Source organism: Diadema setosum, chromosome 18 (assembly GCF_964275005.1).
Source record: "Diadema setosum chromosome 18, eeDiaSeto1, whole genome shotgun sequence".
In the NCBI taxonomy this organism is placed as follows: Eukaryota; Metazoa; Echinodermata; class Echinoidea; order Diadematoida; family Diadematidae; genus Diadema; species Diadema setosum.
Genome location: NC_092702.1, coordinates 29,810,461 through 29,826,940, shown reverse-complemented (window position 1 = coordinate 29,826,940; position 16,480 = coordinate 29,810,461). Strand labels below are relative to the sequence as shown.

At 39.4% G+C, this 16,480-nt stretch overlaps 1 protein-coding gene across 2 annotated transcripts; it reads right to left on the bottom strand.

Annotated features, from left to right (window-relative positions):
* Window positions 1–1,750: 1,750 nt before the first annotated feature.
* LOC140241349 (isocitrate dehydrogenase [NAD] subunit beta, mitochondrial-like) lies at window positions 1,751–12,693 on the bottom strand. Of its 2 annotated transcripts, none has more exons than XM_072321083.1 (10): window positions 12,650–12,693; window positions 10,872–10,934; window positions 10,254–10,384; window positions 9,561–9,698; window positions 8,917–9,049; window positions 7,658–7,791; window positions 6,620–6,869; window positions 5,751–5,845; window positions 4,023–4,083; window positions 1,751–3,051 (listed from the first exon to the last, which is right to left on the bottom strand). In XM_072321083.1, the coding sequence occupies exons 1-10, from the start codon at window positions 12,689–12,691 to the stop codon at window positions 2,977–2,979; spliced, it is 1,122 nt and encodes a 373-aa protein (XP_072177184.1). In that variant the 5' UTR covers window positions 12,692–12,693; the 3' UTR covers window positions 1,751–2,976. The 2 variants fall into 2 exon arrangements, with proteins under 2 accessions (XP_072177184.1, XP_072177185.1); XM_072321084.1 differs by lacking the exon at window positions 12,650–12,693 and adding an exon at window positions 12,232–12,304.
* Between the last annotated feature and the right edge of the window lie 3,787 nt (window positions 12,694–16,480).

The window sequence follows — 16,480 nt, the reverse complement described above, 5'->3', positions numbered from 1 at the left end:
TAAACTTGAGGTCACACAAGTTTTGTCATCATAGATGTATGCTCTCTTTGAGTAAAGGTAGTACAAAGTACAGCCAGAGCTCTGCCTAGAAATTCAGTGAAGCCTATTATACATATATGCTTATGGAACACTGTACTTTGCTTAGTCTAAAATTTAGTGTTTCATCATTTTGTAGTTGAAATAAAGATCCTTTCGAATAGACTGCTCATATGTAATTCAGAACTTTTTTTCTTCATCTTTTACATGATGTATGACCTGAGAAGTAAGGGGATTTGTTGTATTACTTGGATCTACCTTCTTACAGGACTTCATGCTCTTTCATTTTATTCATTATCAACCTGCCAAAACATTTGCTTTCTCTTGTAAAGTATGTGCATTTAGCAAATGACATTGTTTGTACAATGATTTCCCAATATACCCTACAACTACACATACATTTTTCTTGATACTGTATAGGAGAGCTGTTATCTTTTGTGCATATAGTTTTTAGATTTCTGAAAGCGCCGTCTTGTTTTTGTTTCGAGTGGCTGTCATCGATAATGATGAGATCAAAGCAGGAAAGCATGTATATTGTGACACTTATGACAGAAACGGGTGCAGGAATTATTTAACAATCTGTGAACGCCCATGTGTAGGAGGTCCATTATCAAAGACATAAATGCACTTGTGGAGTCATTTCATTCATCCCTAGAAAACGGCAGCTGTTTGCATAATCATAGCCAGTTGAAACTGCAGCTCTTGAACCTCCTGGTTAGCTTTACAGACCACAAACCTATCCTACTATAGTACTAATGCATTGTACTGTTATATCTGTGATTCTGTATGTTTGATTAGTGTGTAGGTGTGTGAAACCGTGTGGTTGTTCACCCAACCTGCCCATGCAAGATTCACATTTGTACTCTACTGGACACACACATGCACATACATACACTATTAAGTCCTTTTATACACATAACTTCCCAGTGCCTGCCTCTCATCCCTACAGAACTGAACATTTTTCTGTTTGCTTTTCCATCACGTCAATTGGCTCTGAGAAAGCACACACACAAACACAAACAGATATGTATGCATACACACAACTACTCACACAGACCCAGTACAGCTTCCTTATTCCTTTACTTTATCTATCCGTCTGTCTGTCTGTCTGTCTGTCTCTCTCTCTGTCTAACTCAATTCATGATTGATTTGCTGGTCGTAGCATGCATCTTTGGTATTTGTTGAACTGAAAAATTGTGAATCCCCGACTTGTTTGCAATGTGATAACGGGGACTTAGTATCGGGAATCAGTAAATTCTCTCTCGCACTTACATGCACCTCTCTCGTATCTCGTTCAACTCATTCCACACCACCAGCCATAAATGTCATTGACATCATATGTGACCCAGCATCACAAAACCACCAAAAAGTCACCAGACAGTTTTTTAGTCAAGGGCAAGTTCTGAAAGAGCAGCATCTAAAAATGGAAAGAAAATACACATTATGGAAAAGTGTACATGTACTGAGAATAGAGGCTTTGAAGTTCAAAAAAAAAAATCACAACACCCATGAATTCCCATAGGTTTGATCCTATATTCTTCCTGCCTAAGGGGGAGAAACTTTGACCTGACCCCCCCCCCCCCCCCACCCCATCTTGCAGCCCCACCCTGAAAAACATTCTGCTGCCCCGGCTACCACAGGGGAGTTGTCCTCTATGCTGTACACAGTCATCTCACAGTTTGCAGAAATAACACGCAAGGTCCACAAAACACAATTTTCAATTGTTTGAAGTAACCCTTTTACTAGCACCAAAAATTGGACCAGAGTGTCACATCAACTCTACCAACATTTGTCAAACACATGAATGAGTCGTGCGAGATCAATTTCATTCATAAAGACTTTGTTCAAAATATATGCCAAATACTGTGGTTACTGATGAAATCAGTACAATTAAATCAACACATGAAAATTCTACTCCAACCACCAATAATGCACATGCTTAATTAGGAAGTGATGAATACACTTCACAAGTTATTTTTCAGAACATTTATCTCTTGTACAGGCTCTCATGAAACTTTCCAACACTGCATAAATTATAATGTTACAGTAAACTCCACTCCATTAATGTGATTATTCCCACTTTCAAATCTGCATGAAAACAATGAAAAATATCTTTCAAGATAGAACGAGAACATATACTACATCATAATATCTTATTTGGTACAAGATTAAAAAGCATGCAGGTCACACACAGTATATAGTAAAAACTCACATGTACTTTGTGCGATATAGATAGCCTGCCTTTGCAGCTCCCAAAACTAGATCACTATAATGGGGACTATTCCTTCTTCTTTTTTTTTCTCTCAATTTTCTTTCTGATGCAACTTTCTCAAGAATGATATGAAATACATACAACTGCGCTTTTAATAAATGATGAAACCTAACCACAAAACAATTCCCATGAACAGGCATGTTGGTTGGTGCTTTCACCAATTGGAAAAACTGCTCATTCCATGAAGAGGTCACCATCATGCAACATCTATTGATTGGTTATTTTTGGTAGGTTTTGAATTAATTTGCAGTTATACCACTGTAGACAAGGGTAGATTTCAGTTCAATATTATATTTTTACTTATTAAGTACATGCCTCTGCTTCTGTTTTCTTTTTCTTTCTTTTTTACCTTTCTTTTCAAATAAACACTTTATTTTAATAAGGAAAAGAAATCAAATGCAGGTAAAAGAACTCACAAGTTTCACTAACAATTGGATCTGTAATTGTTATAACAATTTGTTTCACCAATTAATCATTTGCACCCTTCATCAAAAAGTCTTCTCTTTTTGAGATATTGAAACAGTTTGTAACATGAAATATATTTGAACATGAAAGCAAAAACTGGAGTTGAATTTTTCTCATAAATAAATGTTTCAGCAACTCTGACATAAATACATTCTATCTTTCACTTCAAAGTCCCGTGAGAGAATGGCAAGACAGTGTGAGTCCTATCTCATGTTGTTGATGACCTCTGCAGTGAAGTCCTGGGATGTGGCATAACCGCCGAGATCGCGGGTTCGAACCTGTTGATTAGAAATGAGAATGATCCATGCATGAATGAATTTGAGTAGGTTGACGGGTGATGAACTGAAAGCCAGTTGTATGTGGTTGCCCCAACAATTGAAACAATAATTCTAGGCTAACAACGACATTAAACAAATACAATATGTAGATGTTGCAGAGTTCAAGCAGAGTGGCAATGCCCACACAAAGCGAAAATATTTTAGAGACTGATTTGTCACTTTCAAGTCTTGTGGTGATTTTATGAATATCGGCTTGTCCTCCTTTCTCCTTGTCTCTCTCCTCAAAACTTCCGTCTCACCCAGCTGAGATTAATTGAGACAAACAACTGGCAGATAAGCTTCTTCACGCCCAGTCTACTATCATGTTCAGTCAGATGGCATGAACAGAAAATTTATATTTTCCAGCATAATTCTGCTTCCTCTGCAAAATGGCATTTTCATGAATGAAATATGGACTTACATTGTACACTCATTAAATAAGACCATATTTAGCGGACAAAATGTGACAGAACTATTAGGTACATAATGGCACTCCAATATATGATTGGAAGTTTTATATTTTTCTCACAATAATTTTGTTTCCTGACAAATGACATCAACATGAATAAAATTTGGACTTTAAATGAATACTTGTCACATGATACCAAATTTAGAAGACTACATTGATGGGAATACTAGTCAGTCGAGACTTAAATGGCCTGGTTAAGAATTAATTTGTCCACCCGAGCAAAATGAAAGAACAGGAGGAATAACTGCCAGAAATTTCACACAGCATCTTGAATTCAGCTATTAAATGGATGCGCCATTTTTTGTGTTCCCTGCATTTACCGAAACACTTCCCCCTTGTGAAAAAATCTATGGGGCATGCAGCACTGTCAGGAATTTGCTGTACTCTCACATGAAGGGGGATAGACTGGATGATCTTTAGTTTGTTTTGTTCGATTTTTCACCATGAAAATCAACTGACTTACTTTTCCTGCTTTGATGACCCTCTCCACAGCATCAACCAGGGACTTAGCATAGACATCAAGGCTGAAATAAGAGCAGCAGATGAGACATACTTTACTCAGCTTTACTCTCTTTTTTTTTCCCACAGAATGTGACATTATAGCTTTTAACAGACTAAAGACAGTAATGATAAAATAATGATTTTCATAACCATTGTCAACATTATCATCCTGGTGTTACTACATCTACTGCAAGTACTATGATTTCAACAAGCACCACTACTGCCACCACTACTACTACAACTACAACTACTTTCACTTCTACAGTATTCATCGCATAATCGGGACAGGTTGGGAGTAGCAAACACGGTCTCTTTAAGCGAGGTGCCCGATTTCGCGATGAGCACTCACCATACACTAATGGCATACGACATGTACATGAAGTGCACACACACACACACACACACACACACATACGCATGCATACTGACGTACTGTACATGTACATGAATACACAACCACGCTACCCCTCGGCGCGACCCTCTAGCTCTCCCTGCATTCTCGCAGTGTTGTAGAGTAATCGCAACTGGTTCTTCTTCTGTCACCTCTCTTCGAACACAAAATATGTGGATGAAAAGCTAGCACTTTCTTAAACATTCGTAAAATTCTTGGACACGTAGGGCGTTCTGTATAAATACATATCCACGACCATGGGAAATGATTACCCAGAACTGATGTGGGAACGTCAATGAAAAGTCCTTCAATCATTCAATCATCACGGCTTGATTGTTTACTTGCCGCGATCACTGCACTGTACATTGTACATGTGTTGTCAATATGTAGCGATCTAGCTCGCCATTTATATACACATGTACAGAAAAGCGAAGGCGGGCAGCGAGCTGAAATGTACGTGTACTGGATGGACGGAAGTCAAAACACACCAGTCCGAAGCTTGCTTTGTAAGTTTGATGTAAACAACAACTGATACGGAATCTTTGAAATATTGTTGTGGTATTTTGGTAGATTTTTTGTGTAAAATATCAGCAAAATCAAAGATCGCTTGAAGAAAAATTGTCCCGTTTATCAGAGGTCCCCGCCCGATTATCCAGCGAAAATAACGTGCATTGGAAATGTTTCTGGGAAGCGTATGTCGTTTAAGCGAGGTTCCCGATTATCAGATGCCCGATTATGCGATGAATACTGTACTACTTTCACCACCATCACCACCACCACTACTACTACTACTACTACTACTACTACTACTACTCTAAACATTGATAATACTGCTCAATACAATAGCAAGGCCAATAACAATAATGCCAATGATAAAAATCAAAATCAATACTAGTAGGTCTTCATCTTATCACCAGCATTTCTGATATGTTTCTGGTCACATTATATCAGTTCAACATACCATAAAGTAATACTTTCACACTTACACAATGAATTAGAGACACTACTGCTATCTCTCTCTCTTAAATCTAGTATAATGACGTATTTTTACTAATTGATGGGCTACTACCATGCCAATAGTCACATTTACATGTCTATTGCAGGGCTGCACACTCTGGTCGACCTGTCTGTCAAACCAGTAGGTATACCCAGTTTTTCCTTTTTTTACTGGTCTATTCCTAAAAAGTTTCTGGTCCGACAGCGATTTTTACTGGTCCTGGACCGTCGACCAGTGCCAGTGTGCAACGATGTCTATTGTAATATTGGATCCTGGCCTAAAGAGAGTACAGTGCTGCTTACTTGAGGTGTTTGAGCATGTTTGCTGCACTGAGCAACATGGCAGTAGGGTTGGCGATGTTTCGACCCACGGCCTGGGAGAAGGTGTGTCTTGCACCCTAGAAAGATTGTGAAAATGTGATGAAAGTTGTAACAAGTCATTTTTTACCTCCACAGGCACCAGGTCCATACCTGTTACCACTCGACTCTGCCACACCCAATCTCTACAGATATATACTATGGCATGGACTATCACTCCTCAGCATACTGTTGATCACTTTCCAACTTTCGTCACCACAGAATACACATAAATAGAGTGGATTAGAGTGCAAAGAACTTTCCATCAGTGATCCTCATTGCATGAATATACCACACAAAAGAAATCCAATGAAAAATCAAAGGCAAGTCATCTCTCACAGTGGATTTTTAGGCATCACAGCAAAGTTTTGTGTCAAATATTGTTCCTAACAACAAAAAAATTTAATGAAGTTTGATAGCAGCAATGAAGGCATACACACTGCATTACAAGCACATAAATGAATTCAGCTGGAAGTGAAGTAGGGAAATTGAATGGCCTCTAGTTGGATGTGAAGGTTGACATAATGTTGAAAACATTATGTAATACTTCAGTGACCTTGTGCACTTTCTGATCCAACCCAGGTGAATACAGGGTATGTAACTAGACTGACTTTGAAAACAATCAAATTATGCAATCACCCACAGAAATTCAAGTCTCATAAACACAAGGAACAATCACAGACATACATACACACACAAACACATACTCTTTCTTCCTCTCTATTGCACACACTAACAAGTCACACATTCTATCTTACTTATATACAAACATGCACACACGCACACATAGACACACAAGTTGGTGCTGTACTCACTGGTTCGAATATTGCATAGTCCTTTGAGAAGTTCTCTCCTGGCACCACACCGGCCCCTCCAACCATTCCTGCAGCGAGGTTATCCACGATGTTGCCGTAGAGATTGGGCGTGACCATCACGTCAAACTGATGCGGGTTGGAGACCAGCTGCATGCAGGTATTGTCGACAATCATGGATTCAAACTCAATCTTGGGGTACAGGGTGGAGACCTGCCGGCAGCTCTCCAGAAAGAGACCATCACTGAGTTTCCTGCAGTCATTATTTAGGGTAAAATGTGAGAATTTTTTCATTTTCTGATCCAGTTAAATCATTGTAGCCATGAGACAAATGAGAAGAACCATTCCAGTTTCAGCTTATGATTACTTTAAGCCCTTGTCAACTGCCTAATGATTTCAACTTTTCATTTTCTCCATAACTACAGCTGTACCTGGCAAAATTTGGGGCAATCAGCTTGTTTGGTTGAGACTTCACATCTTACAGCAAAATTCTGGACTTGTTTATACACAGTCATTCTAAACGTTAACATTACATTCACTGGTACTGTCCATGCCTTTTACTGAAAAACAGCAACAAACGAACAGTCATAATCTAGAAAGAAATTATTCTTAAGTACTGTATATTAACATATTGACAACCATGGGGCAACATACTGCCATTCAATAGTATCCACAATTGAATAAGGCATTAGATGCTATAGCTGGATAGTGCAGAAACTACCAAACAGCTCTATACACTGTCTCTCTCTTTCAACTAATGAATTTGCACTTCATCTCACAAAGAACACTCGTAAATTGAAGTTCCATTAAACATGTCACCTGGAAAGGAATCGAGCATGTATGTAATGCAATATCATGAAATATAACCATCATTGGGACAAATATATTACATACACTGATTAACTCATTTCTTGTATCACCTCTGTATCCATTCATTCATTGTTTGTTCTTGTTACTTTCAAGCTGACCATTGAGAGAACAAGTGTATGGGATAAGCATGTCATACGCAGTGCTCTGAATTTTTAACAGGCTTGAACGTACATGATGTTTGCTTTGTGTATGGCTGTGACCTTCTTCCTGCTGTGCTTGGTGGCATAGTCGAAGGCAAACTTTGCTATTCTCTCTGATTTGGCTCTAGTGATGATCTTCAAACACTCCACGACTCCTGGAACACTCTGCATTGAGATAGAGGAAACAAGACTTGTTCATTGACTGTCACAAAGTGCAGTATGTCCCCATTTGCAAAACAGGAGATATTGATGTAGATTTGTATTCATCCAGGTAGTATGCTAATAGCGTGCAAATTAAATCTGTTCGACTGGAGTTACTTGTGAAAATCACGGAGAGAACAGTTTCGTGACTCGTCCGAGTCACTTCTTCAGCTCTGTCTGGCTGGCGAGCATTCATCCGTGGAGGGTGAATGGGCGATGTTACTGCCTCTATTGTCTGCACGCCGAGTCACGGACTAGTAACAGACAAGTCAGAGACGAGTCACGGACGAGTCACAAAACTGTTCTCTCCTTGATTTTCACAAGTAAGTCCAGTCGAACAGATTTAACATGCACGCTTAAAACAGGGAGACCAACAGAGGTATCACGAGTGATAATACTGTATCTTTTATTGTATACAGCATATACGTTGAAATGCTTTTGTTGGAAGTACACTGTAGACTTGATATCTGTGAAATTAACAACAGCTGAGATGTTTTAGGGTGCGTTCGAGCGCTCTCCTACAGTGAACCGAACAGTACTGGACCTGCGCCAGAGGAGCACTCAAACGTTCCTGAAGTGTACCGTACCAAACAAAACAGAGACAAAAGTGGACCACTTCCCGATGTGCTCCGAAAGGGTACCAAAAGTGTACCAAAAGTTTGCATGTGAAGGATGCATGTAACATGCATTAATGTCATAATGCAAAGAGTTCATTCCCTTTGTTCAGAACATCTGTACAAGTAGTTTAAGTGCACCAGGTGAATGACCCTCTTGCTAGAAAATGCATGACCCCCTCTGAAAATAACTCATGTGGTACGCTTTCTCAACAGAGAGCTCGAACGCTCCATATCTGGCACAGTTTGATTTGGTTCACTTTGGATTGGTTCTTTTTGATTCGCATTTGAGCGCTGGAATGCACCCTTAGAATAACTTCAAATGATCAATCACTTATATCATGCTTGTGTCCACGAGTTGTATTTTGTCTTTGGTGGCAGAAATTAGGCCACTCTGTTATTGATAGTGAAAATTGCGTAACTTCAAGCAATTCTAATATATGCAAAAATTGGTTCTCAATCGCTGTAAACATACCTCATGCTCAAGGGCACTGTACTCTCCCTCAGTCTGCTCCCTGATGACAACAAAGTCCAGATTGCTGTGCCTGGTCTTGAGTCCGGGGAGGGTACGGCAGCGCACAACATTGGCAAACAGGTCCAGCTCATTTCTAGCTTTGGCAGATAGTCAAGTGAGACATAACAGCAGATTTAGACATAAGAACACCACGATGCTTCATGATTGTGTAAGATTACATTATAACAGCCATGATGTTCCTTTGTTTCCTTCTTTCTCTTCTGTGCTGCAATAACCTTTGAAAGCAAAGATGACATAGCTCTTTGCAGTGTGCTCACTGAAACCAATCACAGACTGGCACACATACCAGTACATACAAACACACCCTCGTATTAGGAGCACAGAATAAAACTCACTTGTGTAAATTCAGCAGACGTTGTAGCTACATGTGCACAAATGCGAAATACAGTCAACCATGCCCGAGTTGAATCTGTTTGGACTGAAGAAATTGCTTCGACTTCAGGAAAATTTGACTTATGAGGAATCAAAATCAATATAATATAAAGAGAAGATGACTTTAAAAGACCTTTGACTTAGGCGATAATTCGACTTATGCGAGGCGACTTGAGCAAGGTTGACTGTACTCTTCCTAGGCCATGCCTCACCTGAGCTTCATGTTGAGGGTCCGGAGCTGCCCTACTCCTCCCTCGGGGGTGTGGATGATCCCCTTCAGGGCCACATGCGTTCTCTTCAGAGACTCCACCACCTCCTCAACATCAGCACTGCGGTTGTCCATAATTTCACTGTGTGTTCAAGGTACAATGGCACATCTCTCATTCCGGTCATGGAGTAAATTGGGAGGACGTGAAGTAATGTTGGTGCATCAGCTCCACTAAATGCATTTATTCCTAGGTTGTTTTTTCCTGTGACGCATTGACACTGTTCTCCACAAGGTTTTGTATTTTACACCAATAGAATGTTAACTGCCACTTATTCCTAATATAAATGCAGTTCGTTTTCTTTATGGGGAAAAACATAGCTGTTGCCATATCAATGAAAAAAAAAATACAATCAAATGGAAATCTGGGTGGTCATCAACTTAGGTCAATGTAATGTGTACACTCCAAAAGTTTAACCATACTATTTTACTTTATCATACAAGGCACAATCACTACTTTCTTTTGGAAGATGTATTGACAGCAAGGAACATTAATCAAACTCATATCCCACAAAACTATACATTCAGAATCAACTTGAAAATCAAAAATTTGCAGACGTCTTTTCAATTCAAAAGGCAACCCAGCCTTCTGCTTTGTCTGTATTTTCATACCCGATACGTAACATGCAAAAGTACCAACCTGACAAAGATTTCCTCAAACTGCACTGGGACACCACCAGCCTTAAAGACTTCTTTGACAGACTGCATGAGTTCTGGTCCAACTCCATCACCAGGAATCAAAGTTACCGTTCTCATCTCATCAGAATTGGCCTAATTGATTTGATACAAAAATCAACAAGAGACAAATAAAAACAACAGCCAGAAATTTAGGTAAATAATCACTGCTATGTTCCTTATGCAAAAAGGAAAAAAAAAAAGTGAAGGTCCAATTAATTCAATGATTACTCTAAACACTTTTTATAATACAAATGCAAGAAAGATAACTGTAGACTAACATCTACAGTTGTAATTTGAATGTTTTCCTGCATTTCATTTGGGGTGTACCATAGCACTGTCCATTTAACCCATGGTTAAATATCACATGAAACATATGTTAAATCACCAGATATAGTCCAGGTTGACATATTTCTTTTAATCAAACAGTCGATGCCCAAAGATCAAAGACATGTATTTACATGATGTCTACATTTTTAAACATATTCCTCTAAATCATCATGTCTCTTGCTGTATTTTAAACACACTTGTACCCCACATGTAATGGGCATGCTGGACACTATAATGTATAGTGCAAACTCACCTGTTTCGTACAGGATGTAGTAGACAAACATCTGTGTATGCCATACTTGGGGGACTTTGTGACCTGAACAAGAAATACAAAATGCATGTAATAAATGAACTGCAACATGATTAAGTTGCCTCTCTCAAAAAACAACATAAGAAACAACCATAAATGTTGGAACATTTCATGATGTAGACAACTTTGTGCATTTCACCAAGATGTCATACCAGCATAACAAAAACATGTGCAAATTATTTTCTCTGAATCACATTTTCATGCATATTCTACTCATGCTATAACTGGTGAACAAGTGGGCAGAGTTCTTCAAACCTACATGCCCACTTAGTTCTATCCGAGTTAATGTATCTAAATGCCCATGCAGAAAGAGGAGAACAAAATTTATTAGCTACTGAATGACAGTTGAAATTATAAACATGAAATGAATTTACTTCTCTGAATGAAAAGTTTGTTTTGCAATATGTGTTGAGACTAAAAGACAATGGGAACAGACTGAATAAATGTCAAAGAAAAAACCAGCACCAAGGTTCGACCTCCAATGCCAAATTTCAACTGCATGCAAAAGCCTACCTTACATGCAGCTGGCACTCAAAATTTGAACAGGGTTTGTGGGCAGCATGTTTTAGGTTTCTACATGTAGCAGGCCGTTGAATTCTGGATGGCGCTATGGTTGAATTTGGTGAATTATGGGTAGCTTGATTTATATATTTTACAATCATTTTAGGCCCTATTAAATGTATCATTGTATATGGTAGGGTCTACAGACAGCTAAACAGATCTACATGTAGGGCCTACATCTACTCTGACCTCTATCACTAGATTCTACTCTAGTCAAGTCTAAAGTTAGTTGAGCCAGCCTATCTATAACAAAAATTCATTGTTGGTGAATTATATACGGAAGCACACTTTTAGACAGTCAGGACTCAGATGCCTGAATTAATTAATGTTTGTTTGTTTTTTCTCAGCCTACACGTACACAAATAACATGCTCTAGCCTAGCCACTCAGGGCACTCCCACTTCCACTTGCACTCACACTAGACGCACTTTAAGTGGAGACAGTGTCAGTGACAGTATTAGCACCCTGCTGGAAAAAGAGAGCAGCTTGAAGTTGACCAACGAAAAATCAGTCTGTATTTTTCATATTGTTGGGCCGTGGGGAGGCAAAGACAAGTTGACGAGAGACTAGATACAAAACCTAAAGCATGTTGCCCTTGATTCAACCGTTTCCATGCTGAAGGCAAGACCACTCTTACGAATATAAAGGTAAATTTAACTTAAGTGCATTCCCTCAAAGTTCATGAAAACAAAATGGTACAAATCAAGTAAAGTGCGAAATTCAAACTATCGATATGCAACAACCTCCACACATCGCAGGATCAATGCGACAATGAACAGGCCCTAACTGCCCTGTCCAACTGTCCACACTATACAGTCACACACTCAGGATCACACTACTCACGCTCACTACCTAGGTTGTTGGTTCAAAGACGCGGCCGGTGCGGTTACACTACAGTCACACTGTCATACTGGCTGTCTTTACACTAGTCACTACAGACGTAGATCTAACTGGGTTAGACCAGGCAGTAGACAGAGAAGATTTTTATAGGATGTCTACATCATTGTTCCGGCAAAGTAAAGTAAAGTAAAGCGAGTTAAGTGACTTCATGGAGTCAGTCACAGTCTTGACCCTTTCAGAATGTGGCATATTCCCTGGCAATTACACAAGTATTACGTCAAACTAGCAAGTCATTTAATTAAGAGTTTTGCAATGCCTCACCTGTAAAACAGATCGCAGTACTTTCTGCATGGAGCTCGCCATTTTGTCTGAATAGAACAAAATCTAACGAAACCATTATGCTAAGGGCTTTAACACCCATATTATTTTTTTAAAAATCTGATCATCCTTTATTTTGATGCAAATATATTGATATTGAATAATAAATTTATGAAATTCCTTCTAATATTTGATTATTTAGAGCTTTTCTTCAAAATATATATTTCAGTGATATCAAATTGGCAACCATAAGTCGTAAACATTGGTGGTACTACCCCAAAGAGATTTTCCCCAGTGGGGAGGAGAACAGTTCTGTGGTACTATACCTCGCGCCTCGATCTACACTAGGGAAAACGGGGGGCAAGCGCGAAAATCGCGCCCCTAATTTCTGAAAAAGTGTTCAACCCAATCCCCATCCCCCCGGTTATCAGGGGTCTTTAAAATAATGATTTAAAAAAAAAAGTCCACATGATATTATATGCTTTTTCAAGCACTTAAAAAGGGGTCTTTTGAGGGTGATTTAAAAAAAAAGAGTCCACATGATATTATATGCTTTTTCAAGCACTTAAAAAGGGGTCTTTTGAGGGTGATTTAAATGTAATATCAGCACAGTTTTGATATATTTTTGTATTTCAGCTTACAAAACATAGAATTCTTGTCATTTTTTGGTTATCAAATCTTGCAATTCTAATCAAGCATAGTGACGGCCTTGTAGATAACGATTTATACCAACAAACTGAGGACTTGAAAAAAATACTCTGAATTAGTACGAGCGAGTGAGCCGAAATTTGTATATTTCTGTGTAGGAAACATTGCACTTATATCTCATAGTTCGTTGTACTTGTAAATCATACAATGCTGGCACAATGTTATATGGTGGCTTGCACTGTATATAAATAAAAGATCATGCGACAATGAATCCAAAAGCTTGCTAAAACTTACAAATCAGTGTGAGCATTTTCTGAACATGTTCGTATATAGGAAGTACGGAATTCTCTTCAATATATGGTTGATAATTCAAGTGATTATTAACATTATGATATGATGGCTGGGCCGTCCGGCTGGATTTATGAATGGTGATATATATTATGGACTGACAAACTGAAAAAAAAAAATCACAAGGCATAAGAGTTAGTGCAAGCGAGCGCAGCGAGTGAGCTCCTTTTATTTTTCGCTTAGGTTGGCAAATAGTTATATCGTATACAATAATGATAATAATACAAATGGTGGCTTATTGATAAAAGGCACACATAGGCTTAAGTTGGAGAGAGGCATATATAAGTTGTAGAGAGTCAAAATTCTTGTATTATTGCAAAGGAAACGCTGGAGTTTTCTTCAGTACATGTATTTGGTTGTGAATCACGTTCCTAGATACGCCCCTGCTAAAACTGCGCCCTTTTATAGACCTTTTTTTTTGTGATCACCGCAAGGCAACTACAAAATGTACCTTAAATTTGGCAGAACTGCAGAAAAAGTGGAATAATTAAGCACCCTAAGTCGTCAAACATGAAACTTGTACTTTAAATTTCTCATAATTATTTTTGTATGTGTATTTTTCGCTTTTGGCGCCCCCAAGGAGTGTCGCCCGGGGCACGTGCCCCCCTTGCCCCCCCCCCCCCCCCCCCCCCGATACGCCACTGTTTATTACGCTCTATAATTTTAAAATGATTTGGTCATCAAATGAGAAATCACGCAACAGTACTTTACATGGTTGGCGTTTTAATCAATTTCTGTTTGTCTTATCTTTTTTTCTTCAGTTGAAAGTTATCCAAAATGTTCCACAAACAGTGTACACGAGATCGTTGAATTCAAATTCCAAACAAAATGCAAAGATCCTTCGTGCCTGTATGGGGAGAGAAGGGTGGCCTGAATCGATCTTCATTCGCAGTGCCCACCGAGGTACATTCGAAAACCACAAATGCAGGCCTAGAATCTAGCGGGTATAGAATTTCCCGTCCGCGAATATGTGCAGGGAAGCGTTATGAATTCATAGGTAACTTTCGACTCCAAAGCTGTATACGATTCGTTAGGGGAAATATCCTAGAGTCGGGAGAGGCCTTCGTCTTGTATCCCAGTGCTATACAGTACTGATGGGTCTTACAGGGACTTTTTTTTTTTTGGTTCTACTTTTAATTTTACTTTAATGTATTCAAATTGTATTTTCATGTAGATTGATGTTTGTTATTACTGCAAGCCGCCCTTGAAAAGCTGTTTTACGAAACTGAACATGCCAACCCTGCAGTATGAAATAAATGAATCAAAATGAATAATTCAGAGTAAAATCAACACCACCGCCGCGAATCGCCGTCTTACTAGTCTCTGAAGAGTAATCTAACAGGAAAAAACAAAACAAAACAAAAAACCAAACCAGTAGGCACCAAATCTAATTGCGTTGGCCAGCCTAAAATTTATTCAGTCTCGCCATGTATCCCTATATAGGCCTACTAATATGCATTTTTTGTCATTATCATTATTATTCCTTCAGATCAGGGTAAAAGGTGATGATAAAATGCAGGGGGCCGCTGAACTTTGTTGTTGTTGTTGTTATTGTTGTTGTTGCTGTTCTTCTTCTTCTTCTTCTTCTTCTTCTTCTTTTTCTTCTTAATTCTTCTTCTTCTTCTTCTTCTTCTTCTTCTTCTTCTTCTTCTTCTTCTTCTTCTTCTTCTTTTGGGGCTGTGGATCCGGTACACCACCCCCCCCCCCCCGCGCTGTGATTGGAAGAATCTCCTCGAGTTGGAATTCTCTCGACGGGTCTAGGGCAATTACTAGGTGACCAGTGGCGTACCGTGGGTCAAGACATTGGGGGGGGGGGGCACCTCTAGGAAAAGTAATTTTGAGGGGTGCGTGTGTGTGTATGTGTGTGTGCGCGTGTATGTGTGTGTGCGCGTGTGTGCTTGCGCTGTCAGTCTGCAAACTTAATGGGGACTAAAATGCATAATGGAATGTCATAGTCACATTCCACAGCGCAGTCATTGAGCAACATTGTAAGGTTTCCTTACATGGATTATGAAATGACGGTGTGAAACGACAAATTACTGGCAGCAACATCAGGAGAATTTCATCAATTAAATACGAACGAGCAGAGCGAGCGAGCTTGAAAATTTTGACATTTTTTACAGTCCCCAAACTGCCGTTTGTAGCTATATTTTTTTCGCTTTGGAATTTAAGGGGCGGGCGCACCGGGCGCAACATTCACTGCTAGCAATAATACTGGCAGCAACACCAGGAGAATGGCATAACGATTAAATGCGAGCGAGCTTGAAAATGTTGACATTTAACAGTCTAAAAACTGCCGTTTGTATAGCTATATTTTTGCGCTTTGGAAATTAAGAGGGGTGGGGGGGGGGGGTGGGGCGCCCGGTGCGCCCCCCCCTCCCCCCCGGGTCCGCCACTGGTAGTCAAGGGTGTCGGTTTATGTTCATGACTGGGGGAGGTACGACCAGCGAGGGGGCGTCGAAGTGACCAAGCGGGGGAAAGATGTCCAAAATCTGCACTTTTTCAATTAGAGCATCCCCTAATTGTTTGTGTTTGTGTGTGTGTGTGTGTTTTATATAGGCCTACATGGAAAAGTTAGGAAATAGCCAAGGTCAAGTTTTATTATTGGCAATGCAAGGCATTTAATATAGACTTATAGTAGGTAAAGCAACACTGCAAAAGCAATGATCTATAGCTTTGATATAACGAAGCGTATAAGGTACAAAGGTGTACATTCTACATCACATTGCGCAACATTGCAGCGACTCTTTTTGCCGTTCGGATGTTCTGAGTACATTGCGCACATCCTGCTTATATTCAGAATGCCAACCAGGAATCACGCTGAATCACGATCTTTTG

What these genes read in the sequence shown, in the direction of transcription:
- LOC140241349 (XM_072321083.1), bottom strand. Translation starts at nt 12,691, where the DNA reads ATGGCGAGCTCCATGCAGAAAGTACTGCGATCTGTTTTACAG. An exon ending in ACCCTCAACATGAAGCTCAG is followed by an intron (nt 9,050 to 9,560) that starts GTGAGGCATGGC and finishes TGCCAAAGCTAG; the next exon opens with AAATGAGCTGGACCTGTTTG. An exon ending in ACAGTGCCCTTGAGCATGAG is followed by an intron (nt 7,792 to 8,916) that starts GTATGTTTACAG and finishes ATCTCAATGCAG; the next exon opens with AGTGTTCCAGGAGTCGTGGA.